Genomic DNA, 14,911 nt, shown 5'->3' with positions numbered 1-14,911 from the left:
AAATAATTAACTTGAGTTTTCAAATTCATGGAGAACCTGGAGCAGGAGCAAGGTGTGTAGATGTGAATAGGGACTTGATCATTGTCGTTTCCTCTGTGGAAAATCAAACGCCTTCCCTTTCTTTGAAAATGTGAATGGCTGAGAGGAAACAGAGAACTGACTTTTTAGAAAGTCAATCAAGGCACAGAAAATCCTAGAAGAAAATATATGGAAATGGATCTGGTAGAAACATGGTAGCTGACTTCCTACTGCAAGGAATAAAAGAAAAGAAAGAAACAAAGAACCATGGCAGAAGATTTTCATGTGAAAATCCTTTAAAATGCAGTTGTGCACTGGCTGAATACAGTGTAATTCACCTTTGTTCCAAAAAAAGATTTGAGCAGCTTATAAATATGTAAAATGTACAAAAGGATCATAAAAGAATATAGATCAAACGAAAAGGAATTTAGGATGGAACAATAAAATGAAGCTGAGATAAGACAGCCAAGTGAAATGTATCTCATAAGGATCTGCCATTTTTAAAGGTAATTGGAAATTTAGCCCTCAGGTGCAAAGCAGAAAGGGGAATGTGAGTGTCTTCCTTAGTGTCCATGAGATTGAAAACACAGTCACTCACAGAAGCACAACTAATGTCCCAAAGAAGTGTCTCTAATGGTTCCTAAGAGAAGAAGTTCTGTGCCGTGCAATGTCAATACAACTCATTTCTTTTCTTTCTTTTTTCTTTTTTTTCTTTGAGACAGGGTTTAACTCTGTCACCCAGGCTGGTGTATAGTGGCATGATCCCGGCTCACTGTAGCCTTCACCACCCGAGCTCAAGTGATCCTTCCACCTCAGCCTCCCAAAGTGCTGGGATTACAGGTGTGAGCTACCACTCCCAGCTAATTTTTAAAATTTTTTGTAGATATGAGGTTTTGTCATGTAGCTCAGGCTGGTGTTGAACTCTGGGCTTAAGTGATCCTCCCACCTTGGCCTCCCGAAGTGCTGGGATTACAGACATGAGCCACCATGCCTGGTCCATTTCTGTGTTTTGTTCAAATGTTTTAACATAAGTTCGGTTGAGATAATGCAGAAATTCTATAAGGGACCAGGGGAGACTTGGTAGTATTCTATCTCTCTGAGCCCCTCACTTAATCAAGGAATAAAATGTACTGGAATAGACTGACTGTGTCTCCCAAAAATAATTACACATTTTTGACATGTAAATATATAATATAATATAATATATATTATATGATTAGGTTGTGATTATATAATATTTATAAATTGAATATATATTATATATTGAATTAGATAATATATTAAATATTATATATTACATAGTGTGTGCATGCATGTATGTGTGTATACATACATGTATATATACACACACACACACACGCCTACATATAGTTTTCATAAAATTGGCCTTGATTTTTCTCCTGCTCTAACTAGAGCCTAGGTGTGGCTGTATTTTGTTGACAATGAGAGGCAGAGCCTCAGTACTATTAAATAATCAAATAAGCAGATCATGGAATTGGCCTCATTTAGGAAAATTCAGGTATTTAACCTCATCTTCATTTGTGGAAAGACATGGTATATCAGAATTAAAAACATCTTGCATTTATTAGGCAGCCAATCATAAGTCATGCTATTTAAATGAAGTTTAATGAATTCTGTTTCAGTTAAATTGACTGGATTTGAATCAAACTGGTATATACCATTAAAGAAGCTGTAATATAATAATTTTATATAGCTGCATTTTAACTTAAAGTGTCTAACTGTTTAGAGACTACTTCATTCATTTTTAGGAGGCATATTTTGTATGTATATTTTAAAAGGCGGTTTATTTTCCATTCTTAGCTGAGAGGCATATCCCGCTCATTGTCTTACTGTCTTCTCTCTGTAAATACACAGCTCATCCAAGTACGTTTTGTTTTGCGAGTGAAAGGCTTATTTTGTGATGGTAAAGAGGTCAGTCCTGAAATATTTGGAGTCCATAGGGAGTCCAGAATTTTAGATTATGCTCGGAATTTTGAGGTAACTTTTTAAAATGGAATATTTAACTTTTTTTTTTTTTTTTTTTTTTTTTTTGAGACTCGCTCTGTCGCCCAGGCTGGAGTGCAGTGGCGCCATCTCGGCTCACTGCAAGCTCCGCCTCCCGGGTTCAAGCGATTCTCCTGCGTCAGCCTCCCGAGTAGCTGGGACTACAGGTGCCCACCACCATGCCGGCTCATTTTTGTATTTTTAGTAGAGACGGGGTTTCACCGTATTGGCCTGACCTTGTGATCTGCCCGCCTCGGCCTCCCGAAGTGCTGGGATTACAGATGTGAGCCACTGCGCCCGGCCTGATTTTTTTTTTTTTTTTTTTTTTAAAGAACATTCTGGTTTCTTAATTTTAAGGATGGGTGAAGGAGGTGGCCATTTTAAATGTACCCTTGAGAGCTCTCTCACCGGGTTACTCTTTGAAAATAATAACCATTCTAGTGATGAATATTCGATGGAGATGATCAGTCTGTCCTAGAGCTGGGTTTAAGGCAATTCCTGAAAGTGCCCTGGATCCTGGGAGGAGGAGAGTGTTGGGAACGTGGGAGTCGGGAGTTCCGGGAGTGATCACTTTCATTTAGGGAGCTCTATGAAAGTTGGAACTAAGCTGATATCTCAGATTCACCTATCTAGTGACTCCACTCTTCAGCCATTACTGGTACATCAATTTCTCTCCGCTCCCTTAAAGGACTCCCTAAAGGACGCCATTTTTCATGTTTCCCTTTACTTTCTCCCTCCTATACCTTTCCCCTTCTCTTTCTCCCTCCTATACCTTTTTCCTTCTCTTTCTTTTATTCTGTATTGTTTTCTTTTTCCTTATCATGTATTTTTCTCTCCTCTCCCAGTGGTTCTCATTTATTTTCCCTTTATTTTTCAGTGAAGTTATTCTGTACATCTCTTTCATCTTAAAATCTTGACCCTCTAGAACTCCTATTTTCCAGCTTATGATTTTGAAGACAGCATTTCAACCTGCAAATTTCTCTTCTGTGTTTTAACACACAGATTCAAACAAATAAAAACTATAATGAAAGGGATGGGATTGGGAGAATGAATTCAGTTCAGGTAGCCATTGAATTAGACAGAGAGAAGCTGAAAGTTTGGGTGTAGGTGTGCAGAATATTTTGCTGATGCATCTTTCTAATGTGGTTTTCTAAGTACATTTTTCTGATAAACTGCACTTGTTCTTTACCTTCAGAGCCCAGAAGTTTACTTTTTGGGTCCAGTTACCGGGTCAAGGACTATAGAACAAAGCTAGAAAGCATTTTATGCATTTCTAATGTAAAGAACTCTTCGTGTACCACCAGGAGAGCCTTTAGGCTCTTGTGGCACGATCTAAATAGAAGAGGAAGAGAGACTTTTCCCCACTGGTACAAAGCCAAGACTTGTCTTGAGTCTATTGTGTTTGGGAGGATTTGGAAGTAACGAAAAACAATAGAAAATGAGAGCGTTCTGGAGTTTGGATTTGCTTTAATATTAACTGTTAACTAGCTTCGCTGTTAAAGATCTTTATTAAAATTTGGCTAACTCTGGTGTTAAGTTCAGAGTAGAGATTTGTCAATATAAGAGAAAAGAATCCCTTTTTGATTAGCTCAATGATATGCTATATTTATCTGGGAAAATGGTTGTATTTAAGGCCAATTGTTTATTGCCACTGTGACACTTACTGGTAAGTGACTGCATCATGCTATTCTCAATGATTTTTGTTTTAAAATATGCACTCCTAGCTGAGATTCAGAAAATAGCTAAAGGCAAGGCAATATCTATATTGTCTCTTATAAAATCCTTACTCTCTCTTTCTCTGCCCAGGATACCCCACTTTTCCTGGTGGAACCCACTTTCATGTTCTCATCATTGTTTTGATCTTTCATTTATTCTTTCATTCACTCCTACAATTACTCAACAAATATTTTAAGCACCTACTAAGTACCAGGCACTATTTGGATGTGGGGGACACAACAAGAGGAAAAACTGACAAAAATTCTTGCTTTCACAGAGTTTATGTTCTAGTGGAATAAGAGGTATAAATAAGTAGGCAACCAAATGCATTATGGAGTATATGGTGTGATGATCCAGGTTACGAAGAAAGTAAGGGTGAGTGTGTGGTGAGTGCCAAGAAGTGGGTGGGGTCGCTGCTTTAGCAAAGCCCCGAAGGAAGCAGCCACAGAGTGGGGCTTGCAGATTTTGGGAAGAAGAGTGAGTGCAGTGCTCTGGGCAGAGGCAGTAGCCACTGTGGCTTTGGCGGCCCTATGGAAGAAGCATGACTGGTGTGTTACAAGACAAGCAAGCTGGCCAGGGTGGCTGGCCTGGTGAGCAAGTTGGGACAGATGGAGGTGGGTAGAGAGGCTAGGGAGTAACAGTAGTTGAAACCAGGCCTTGTGGGTCCCTGTGGAGACAGATTCTCCTCTGAGTGAAATGAAAACTTTCACTGTAGCTTAACAGTATGTTATGCTGTTTAAATACTAAATGCCTTTTATTTTTCTGTAGCGTTGTCACATATATCAGCTACCATGTGGCTAAATTGGAAATGTCAAAATGACCATAAAGAGTGACTGCTGGCCGAGCACGGTGGCTCATGCCTGTAATCCCAGCACTTTGGGAGGCCAAGGCGGGCGGATCACGAGGTCAGGAGTTCGAGACCAGCCTGGCCAACATGGTGAAACCCCGTCTCTACTAAAAAAATATAAAAATTAGCTGGGTGTGGTGGCGGGTGCCTGTAATCCCAGCTATTCGGGAGGCTGAGACAGGAGAATCGCTTGAACCCAGGAGGCGGAGGTTGCAGTGAGCCAAGATCGCGCCGTTGCACTCCAGCCTGGGTGAAAGAGCGAAACTCCATCTCAAAAAAAAAAAGAAAAGAAAAAAACAAAACCAAAAACAGTGACTGCTGTACCTTGTGTCCAGGGTCTGGTCTGCATGCCAGTCAGGGGTGCAATGTGACAGTCAGGAGATATAAACTCTCGTCTTCACCTTGCCAACAACCACTTGCATTATGGGCTTTGAATTTCTCATCTGAAAGGTGCAGAGGATGGATGAGATTCGTGGTTTTTCAGGCTCTGATTCATGGAGCACGAGGAATTCCTTGAAGGCCCTTTCATTTTTATTTTTATCCTAAAGGCCCTTTTGTTTTTAAATTTGCACGCAAGCTTCACTTAGAAGAAAGTGCCCTCTCGCTTACGAAAAAAAAAATCCCTGACTTGGTTATGCCTTAGGTCTTTTTAGAATGATGAATTTGCAGTCTCATAGAATCTCAGATGACACGAGGACTAAAAGAGAAAAACCGCTTCAGAATCCCTTCTTACTCAGTGTCTCTTGGTGACAGTGTTCGTTATCTCTCGTTGAAATCAAGGGGCAATTTGACAACAGTTAGATGAGGCTTTTGAGCTCCCATCCTTCAACCTTGGTGAGGTGGCTTCTATCGTGATACCGACTTCAGCTAAGTGAATAATATAATCTGTGAAAGTCTTAGAAGGACTTTCTGGCACAATTTAGAAACTAGCAATCGAGACAAATAAGGACAGTTGATATATAGAGAAGGGCGTAGGAATATCCCAATTTTTAAAAATGACATGAGCATTCTCGTTGTATGTATTATATATACTGAAAAGTAGTCATATCCTAATAACCCAGTTATATAATTGGAAGAGAGACTGGATATTTTTGGTACTTATGGTTAATGATATATTTTAGTGAAAGTTTTGTTTTCTGATTGAAGAAATAGGAAAATTGTCCTTTAAGATACTGACTGTCTGCTTCCTTTCCAATCTAGAATCTCAATCTGCTGTTTCAGAAACTCCCAAAAAACGCTCAGATGCTGTCCAGAAGGTAAGATGATCTTATTAGGATGTCAGATTCCCATCTGTCTTATTTGTCTTAAGATTGTGACAGACTCTGCGATTTATCTTTCCATCTGCCCAGCTGGCTAGGATGCCCTTGTTTTCCCTAAGCCTGCAGCGGAATCCAGTCAGGCAGAAGGGGATGTTTTCTTCCATTTATTTTTTGCATAGAAAATCAGCCTTGAAGTGGAACTGAGTACAAGCTTTTCAGAAGCTGTTTTATTCTATATCCAGCCAAAGAGTTGGGCCCAATAACAGCTGGCTCCAGCAGGAAACGGTGGCCACTCCAGGGAGAAGTCTGCGAGATGTGCCTGCTCAAATAGTCCCATGGCTATGATCTTTAAAAAAAAAATCTGTCAGAGCTTTGCTAAAGTCAAATAAGATTCTTATTACTTTGGTGGATGAAACATTAATTAGTATCTGTTTAATTTCCAGGAAACTTTTTTTTTTCTGTTACTGTATTAGTCCGTTTTCACACTGCTGATAAGGGTGTACCCAAGAATGGGCAATTTACAAAAGAAAGAGGCTTATTGGACTTACACTTCCACATGGCTGGGGAGGCCTCACAAGTTCATGGCAGAAGGCAAGGAGAAGCCAATCACATCTTACGTGGATGGCAGAAGGCAAAAAAGAGCTTGTGCAGAGAAACTCCCATTTTTAAAACCGTTAGATCTCGTGAGACCCATTCACTATCATGAGAAGAGCATGGGAAAGACCAGCCCCCATGATTCAGTCATCTCCCACCAGGTCCCTCCCACAACATGTGGGAATTATGGGAGCTACAAGATGAGATTTGGGTGGGGACACAGAGCCAAACCATATCAGTTACCAAAGAAGCCAAATTTTGTGGGGTTTTTTTTTTCTTACACTAAAATGCAAGCTATGCTAAAATGGATTTCTTATTAAAAAAAAAAAAACTGCAAGAAAGGAAACGTGTATGGAATAGTAATTATGGATAGCAACTGCTCTTTTGGATATAAAACCATTGCTTACAAACCAATTTACATTTTCACCCAACTATGCTTTTGTCAGTAACTTAGTGTTAGAAATGAACAGTAAAAAGATGTGTTCTGTTCTGTTGATGGTCTAGGAGAAAATGAGGAGACACATACTTGGGTTTTACACCCGGATCTATTTCTGATTAGTGTGATGACAACAAGCTTAGATTACCTGGGACATAGGGTTCTTCTCTGTAAAATTAAATTATTGCTGATCTCTGAGAACTCATCAAATAAAGTAACTTTCCTTTAGAAAAGAATCCCTGTGTTATACATGAAAATTGTGCTCCCCCTGGAGGAGAAATTGGGGTATAACATTGGTTGAAAACAGCACCTGGGTGCTTTTCAAAAATGCGGCTAGGTTAGCTATCCTTAAGGACAGTTCATTGAAAAAGCAAGTTTTTCCAGCTTATTGTTATGGGAGCAGAGGGCTACATCAACTTGGTGGCACTTGGAGAGGCATGGTGGGCTCAACTGATGGTTCCTTAATTATCTGCAATGATTAGCCCACAGCGAATAAGATAAAGAAAGATAAAAAGGTAAAAAGAAATAGTAAAGTCAGCAGTTATTAAGAAAAATAGTACCCTCAAATCTTCCCTCACTTTTTAAGCCTTTTTTTGGTGTGGAAAGCATGGCTAAATTGTGATTTAAAGGAATACATTAAGTTTTTCTAAATTCTTATGTTCAGGACGTATATGAATCAATTGTTACATACGATAATGTCAAAGAGAACCTGAACAGGAAGTATTTGATAATATCAACAATGATAAAACATGTACAGCATTGCTCTCTATATTATGCTTTTTCAAGATACATATTCATGTGTGTAACATTATAGTGTTCTTCCTGAGTGATGGACCATGGTAAAATATATTGCAATAAGCAGAAAACCTAATGGAGTAGGTTATTTAAAAACACTTGATTTTACAACTGGAAGACTCAAGGGTGAAATAGATTGAATAAATGTTACATCTTATCCTTGTTGACAGTGAAGTGTCTGGAAGTCAGGAAAATTAATTGAGAGGAAACAGTATTTGGAAGCAATCGATTTTAAGCACCCAACAATGACATCACTTACTTTTGGAATCATCAACTCTTTGTCATACATTTATTTTATGGGCTGATTCTTTTCTTAGATGATATGGATATGTTTCATGACAGGCTAAAGTAACTGGCCATAAAGGGGATAGGGAAAACTCAAATTAATTGTCAACCTACTGTATACCCGTTCTTTTACTCTATTACCTTAAGAAATCCTCACAATAATCCTTTAAAGTAACTATTATAATGCGCATTTAACTGCTAAAGAAAATGATTATACGAGTTAAAATAACTTGCATCAGATCACAAACTTGATAAAGGGTAGGCCCGCTATTTGAGTACAGATCTGTTTGATTTTATACTTATACTATGATAAAAATTATACTTTTACATGGGTAATCACCCTATGCCAAAATCGTCAGATGAATGAGATGAGATTCTAAATTTATTTTATTTAAACTATACCATGTATGAGTCAGATGTCCAGATACATTATAGAGGCAAATAGGTATATTAGTTCACTTATACGTTTTGAAGTTTTACTAGAACTTTGATGTGCTAAGTTGTGTTAATTTTACTAACTTTAGTGCCTTGTTATTATGTAAAAAAAATTATTTTTCATGGAAAGTCCTTGCTTTTTCCTTCTTAGTCACTAGATGGCAGTTCTGTATCTCTAAATGCAGCTGGAAATGAGCGGTTTGAAGGCAGTTTTCTCAGTATGAATGATGAACCTGAGAGGTTTTTCTGGTCCATCCAGCGTTGCCTGCCTCCTTCTGTGCTCGTAATGCGAGATCCCCAGGACTGCTTAGTCAGAGGCTTGCAGCCGAGTTGGAAAGCATCCTCTCTAAGTTATTCTTCAGATGTGTGTTCAGACACCTGTTCTCTCAATCTGAGCACATTGGAATTTATTGAATGAGTTTTGACTTTTACTCTTTCTGTAGTTAATAATTCTGAGAGTGCAATATCCCTAGAAAAAACACATGACTCATAAAGCCTTTCCTCAACTCACAGGAGTAGAAGGCTGTGGTGTTGCCAGAGAGTCTGATGCTTAAAGCAAATACAGCTGGCACTCAAGTGAAAAGAACGGACTGTAGCTACTCCTTGAATGCTTTTATTGATGAACCTGTGGAATTAGGTTTTCAAATAAAATTACATTCTTGAGACCTCACTTACTGATTATTTTAATTTCAAGTAATATGCTCTGAAAATCTGCTCTATCTGAAGAATTATGTCATAAAACTGAAACGCGACTGTCTTTTGATTCTGTTTATTAAAATCTTTGGCATTTGAAATATTTAAACTGTAAAGCCTTTTATACTCTGTAGTATATAACAGCTTAGTGTCAACTATTTTATCTAAGAACATTTGCTTCGAAGTTAAAGATTGGTGTATGGTAACATGCTTCACCTGGTAGCCACCTAGTTTCTAACTTTTTGCTTTTGAAATTATATATACAATTTTTGTTTCAAAGCATTTTTCTAAAACTCTTGGTATCTTTCTAATGTACATGGACTAGTTGGAAAGGAAGTAGAATAACATTTTGATTTTTAAAAACTCTAGGTTTGGGTAAGAATTGAAAATAACAGGCAATTGAAAGTCAGGTCTTTGCACATTATAATATTTATCATTTATCAATAGTCACGTCTATTACAAAGTGCTAGACAATAAAAAGGAATTATACGATATCAGCACTGTCTTCCCCCATATGTTGTATGATCTATGTGCAAATAAATTCTCAAGTGTCAGAAAAACGCTTTGCTCTGATCAGCCCTGCCGAGTCCCCTCATTGCCCAATCTAACTGCAAATTTATTTGAAGAAGTAAATATTTTTTTACTGGATCTCCTTAAAGTATCTGTTATAGTACTCTTTATGCAGTGGCCACTCAGTTCCATTAGTTTCAGAAATAATTTAGGAACAAGTCAAGGAAACAGATGGAGTAATGTGGAGTAGCCTTGTGGATGGTCTTGGTTACTCAGAAGCAAAGTTCGAAGAGCAAAAGAAGCATTGGTCAGATCAAAAGAAAGTGGAGTAAAAGTGATTCTGAAGAAATAATGCTGGAGACTTAATGAAACAGGCCATTTGAATTGGGGTAGAATGTCTTAGACATATAGAAAGTTTTGAAAGAAACATTGTTGAGTATGAGGTCTTTCTCAACTCCAAGGCAAAAGGTAATATGAATTTGCAAAGTAATTGGAAACCAACAAAACAATAACCCACAAGACAAGTAAATAACTAAAATAAGGCGGAGTAAGAAATACAAGTCTTAAAGGAGATAGAGAGAGATACTTGGGTCTGAAACCATGAGTTAGTCATCCTCGAAGTCTTCCTCCGTGTCTAATCATTCTTAGGTCCTCAATAAATAGTTTCACCACTAAATACTCTGACCTAATGAGTCTGGGAAGGGGCAAGCGAGAGATGGTTAGGAAGGGAAGAGAAGACAGGATACCCTTAGGGCAGTGCTGACATTGAAGATAGGTAACATTTTGAAAGGTATTTACCATACTATGTTAAGAGAAAGAAAGGATTTTTTTTTTTTTGGTGTGGGAATAATTTTTATTCTGTAGAAACTGCAAGGAGCTCAGAGAAAAATATAGACGTTTTAGCTTAGAAATAATCATAAAAGAAACTCTTCTATGAGTTTTAAGAATGAAAACCAGCTAACATCTGGAAAGCAGTTAGAACTTGAGATGAGAATGTGAAGAAATAATTGGATGTCACAGATTGTTTTTGTTTTTCCTTGGGGTGGTCAGGCTTGGAGGTGAAATGAAGTAATATCTTTGCTCTATTGAGTTTTAGATGGTGTAAAACTAGTTTGCACTATGCAACATTATTAATGGCCTGTGGAGAAAGGCAAACAGTCCAAGCAGCTAATCCGATGGGGGTCGTGGAGCTGATAAAAGTTCTCTGCTTATAAAGGAGGCTTGTCCTTTATTGAACATCTGCTGACCTACTGTGTGCAAGGTATTTGTGGTAGATACTGAAGGAAATACGAAGAATTATAAGACAAAATCTTGGGTATTAAGAAGCAGACAGTTAGAAGAACATACCTCTTTCACGTACATGAAATGATTGCGAGATGCAATGTAATTCTGCCAAGATAAACTTAACAAAAAGGGTGAAGGTTGTTGAGAGACTACAATTAAGGGCAATTTCTTAGGAAGGGTGAAATTTAGATCAAATCGTTATTTTTGGATAGATGGAGGGAAGAAGAGTGAGTATTTCAGATCAGAGAAGAGAGTAAAGGTAGAAAATTGGAAGTGAACATGGCATTGGGTGTGGGGCCAGGGAGAAGCACAATAGTCCAGGTGACCTGAGAGGCAGCTCAGCTGGCAGCTGCCCTGGAGACCCAGGTTTTGCTTTCCTTCTCCCGGGCCTCCTTGGCCTGCAGCCTGACAGCGCCTTAACCCAGAGCCCAGTCTTATCTGGATTACTGCAATATTCTCCCGATGGGTCTCTGCTTCCAGTCTTAACCCTTCTAATCTCTCCTCCACAATGCCTCCGGAGTTATCTTTCTAAAATCCAAATTTGCTGATGTCTGATATCTGCTTACACTCATCCAGTGACTGCTCATAGCATTTGAGAAAATGTTCAGACTCCTGAGTTTGACACATGGGGTTTTCCCTTGCCATCCTCAGTCTTCAGCGTTATCACTCACTATTTCCTGTATGATTGGCTGGCTTGTTCCAACCCTAAAAAATACACTAGTTTTTTTGTTTTGTTTTGTTTTGTTTTTGTTTGTTTTTTGTTGTTGTTTTTTTTTAATCTTTAGGATCCTTCATATCTGTCTTATACATATGTTTCTTCTGCACTCCTCTTCCCTTTTTAAAAATCTACTTCTATTTTTTAATCTAAATTTGTCTAAACTTGACGTTGTTCTAGACACTGGACTTGAGAAGACTCAGTCTAGGGTGCATTTCGAGAGTGGCAGAACATTTGCTTATATTCATACCATAGTGGTTGAGGATCTGGGCTTTGGACCAGTTTTCCTGGGCACAAATCCCAGTTATTCCACTTTTAACTGGGGAACTGTCAAAGATGAACAAAGTCAGACATTAGTTAAAATGGTAAGGACAGATTTTATATCAGTGGCAACTGTTGCGCTAGGGAAGGGTCCAGCGTGAACTAAACTCAACTTTGATTTGTACAGAGGTGACCAGGCATTTTAAAGGTAGAATAAAGGAATAGGGAGAAGGGTAAGTGGAGGCTCAGGAGACTCAGAAGTGAAAAACTGCAAAGGGTTCATTAGTGTAAATGAGATTAGGCCAGCTGTGTCTGCTAACTGGCAGTTATAAGTTAGGAGTCTGTCCTCCGCCAGAGACTAGGAAAGAGGCCCCATCCTCAGGTGAAGGCTGAAACAGTAAGTTTTTTTGGCAGCCTTGAGTTTTCTTAGGCAGTAATTTAAAGAGCGGTAGGATTATCTTTGGGATGCAGCCCTTAGCTGGTAGAAACTATGTTAATGTTTGCTCAAGTCTTTACAGGCCAAGGCTAAGGCCTAGTTGAGAAGAGGGCTCAGAGGAGCCTGGCTAGAGCTTGATCAAGGAGAGAATCTTTGTTAGAATTTAGGAATAGCATTTTACTCCGCGTGCCTTAGTTTTCTCATCTATAAAATGGGTATAATAAGAATTCCTATCTCTACATTTTTTTTGTGAGTTTTAAATATGTTTATGTAAAATGCTTTGGAGGAGTTCCTGGCACTCAAAATGTTAGCTCTTTATCATTATTGTTGTTATAGTTGAGCAATACTCTGGTTTTGAAAGTTGCTTTCATTGCATAGGTGGTCCTCATTATTCTTGGATTTGCATGTATTTGCGAACTCACCTACTTGCCAACATTTATTTGGAGCCCCCAAATCATATTCATATGGTGCTTTCATGGCCAATCACAAACACGCTCCAAGTGGCAAGAAATTTGAGTTGCTTGACGTGGACTTTCCCAGCTGATGTTGAAAGAGGTGAAGCTCTGCTTTCTTCTTCCAGCTCTCATTCTGTAAATAAGAGTGTTTTTGTGGCTGTTTTTTCACGTTTTTGTGCTTTTTCTTGTTGGTTTTACTGTTCGAAATTGCCTCCAAGCATAGAGCTGCCGTGTTGTCTAATGTTCCTACGTGCAAGAAGGCTGTGATGTGCCTTGTGGCAAAAACACGTGTCAGATAAGCTTTGTTCAGGCTTCAGTGATGCTGCTGTTGGCCGCAGTAAATCAGCAATATATATTAAATAAAGTGTCTTTCAGCAGGAACACACATTTGAAAAAGGTAATGCATTGATTGGTTGACAAAAATGTGACCAGGGGCTTGCAGGAATCTAAACCTGTTTTTTTTCTAGAAGCAATATTCAGTATTCACTAATTTGATGTTCACAAAGACTTTATAGGACAAAACTACTGTGAATAACAAGAATTGACTGTATCTTTTTAAATTCTCACAATAAGGCTGGGTGTGGTAGCTCATGCCTGAAATTCTAGCACTTTGGGAGGCTGAGGTGGGAGGATCACTTGAGCCCAGGAGTTTGAGACTAGCATTGGCAACATAGGGAGACCCTGTCTCTACCAATAATAATAAAAAAAATAGCTGGCCATGGTGGCATGAGCTACTTGGGAGGCTGAGACAAGAGGATCACCTGAGCCCAGGAGGTCAAGGCTGCAGTGAGCTACGATTGTGCCACTGCACTCCAGCTGGTACAACAGAATGAGACCCTGTCTTGAAAAAACCAAAAACAAGACAAAAACCCAACATTCTCACAATATCCTTTTGCAGTAGGCAGAGTGAGTGATGGGGTCTCCACATTTTAGGGACTATTCAAGGTCTTATGAGCCTAATAGAGGATTTAAAACGTTTTATGCTCAGTAGTCGGGAGCCATGAGTTTTTGAGGAATGAGCAAGGCAGTTTAAGGAACAATTACCTGGCAAGGGAATGTAGAATGATAGGAAGAGGGAGAGTGGAGCCAGTTAGGACCAGCTGTTAAACTCTCAAAGTAATTCCATTACTTCTCAGCTAAGGTGCTGATGTGATACAGGAAAAGTAGCAACCAAGAATTGAAATGATGGGTTTGGTAACCATGTCTAGGGTATAAATTAGGCTGTGTGGTTTGCAGACTTCAGTATCAACTGGGAACTGGTTAGATATGCAGATTCTCAGGCCCTACTCAGCCCTACTGAACTGGAAACTGCGGAGGTGGGGCCCAGCAATCTGTGTGTGTTTTTTGGTTTGTTTTTGTTTTGATACAGAGTTTTGCTCTTGTTGCCCAGGCTGGAGTGCAATGGCATGATCTCGGCTCACTGCAACCTCCACCTCCCAGGTTCAAGCAATTCTCCTTCCTCAGCCTCCCTAGTAGCTGGGATTACAGGCACCTGCCACCATGCCCAGCTGAGTTTGTGTATTTTTAGTAGAGACAATATTTTGCTATGTTGGCCAGGCTGGTCTCAAACTCCTGACCTCAGGCGAACCACCGGCCTCGACCTCCCAAATAATCTGTGTTTTAACAAGCCCTCTAGGCGATTCTGGTGCACATTGAGTTTAAGAGACAATGAATTAGAGAAATGATCGAAAGATGTTCCCAAGCCTAGGTAAACTACAGGACAGGCAAAGGAATATTTTGTTGGAGGATAAGATGCTTGATATTATGAAACATACATTTGGTCTTAATTGCCATCTCCTGGCATACAACTCCTAAAATCCTTGGAATCTTCGAAGAGGTTAAGTTTCTTTTTATATGCTACTGTTTGTTGTCTGGTAACTTCAGGATGGGGCTGGTCCACAGAAAGACCAAAGCATAGTAATAGGGTTGGGACTTTCTGCCCCACCCCCCGGCCTCGGGAACTGGGAGGGGCTGAAGGTGAAGTTGGTCACCAGTGCCCAGTGATGTACTTAATTGCACCTACATCATGAAACCTCCATTAAAACCCCCAAAATTGATGGGATTTGGAGAGCTTCCAGACAGCTGATGAACACGTGGTTTTCCCGGAGGGTGGTGCTCCCCTTTTCCCAAGCCTCTCCCCATCCATGTCTTCATCTGCATCCTTTGTA

General features: G+C 39.3%; 1 protein-coding gene across 4 annotated transcripts in view; it reads left to right on the top strand.

The window, feature by feature from the left end:
• Positions 1 to 14,911, top strand: part of FMN2 (formin 2) — a 394,366-nt gene that overhangs the window by 98,170 nt on the left and 281,285 nt on the right. For all 4 annotated transcript variants that reach the window (XM_055373763.2, XM_055373745.2, XM_031015559.3 and 1 more), the window contains exon 4: positions 5,786 to 5,841. In XM_055373763.2, the coding sequence (XP_055229738.2) occupies positions 5,786 to 5,841 (56 nt within the window). The remainder of the gene's footprint in view (positions 1 to 5,785; positions 5,842 to 14,911) is intronic.

Source organism: Gorilla gorilla, chromosome 1, assembly GCF_029281585.2.
Source record: "Gorilla gorilla gorilla isolate KB3781 chromosome 1, NHGRI_mGorGor1-v2.1_pri, whole genome shotgun sequence".
Classification (NCBI taxonomy): Eukaryota; Metazoa; Chordata; class Mammalia; order Primates; family Hominidae; genus Gorilla; species Gorilla gorilla.
This window is presented reverse-complemented; position numbering and strand designations above follow the sequence as displayed.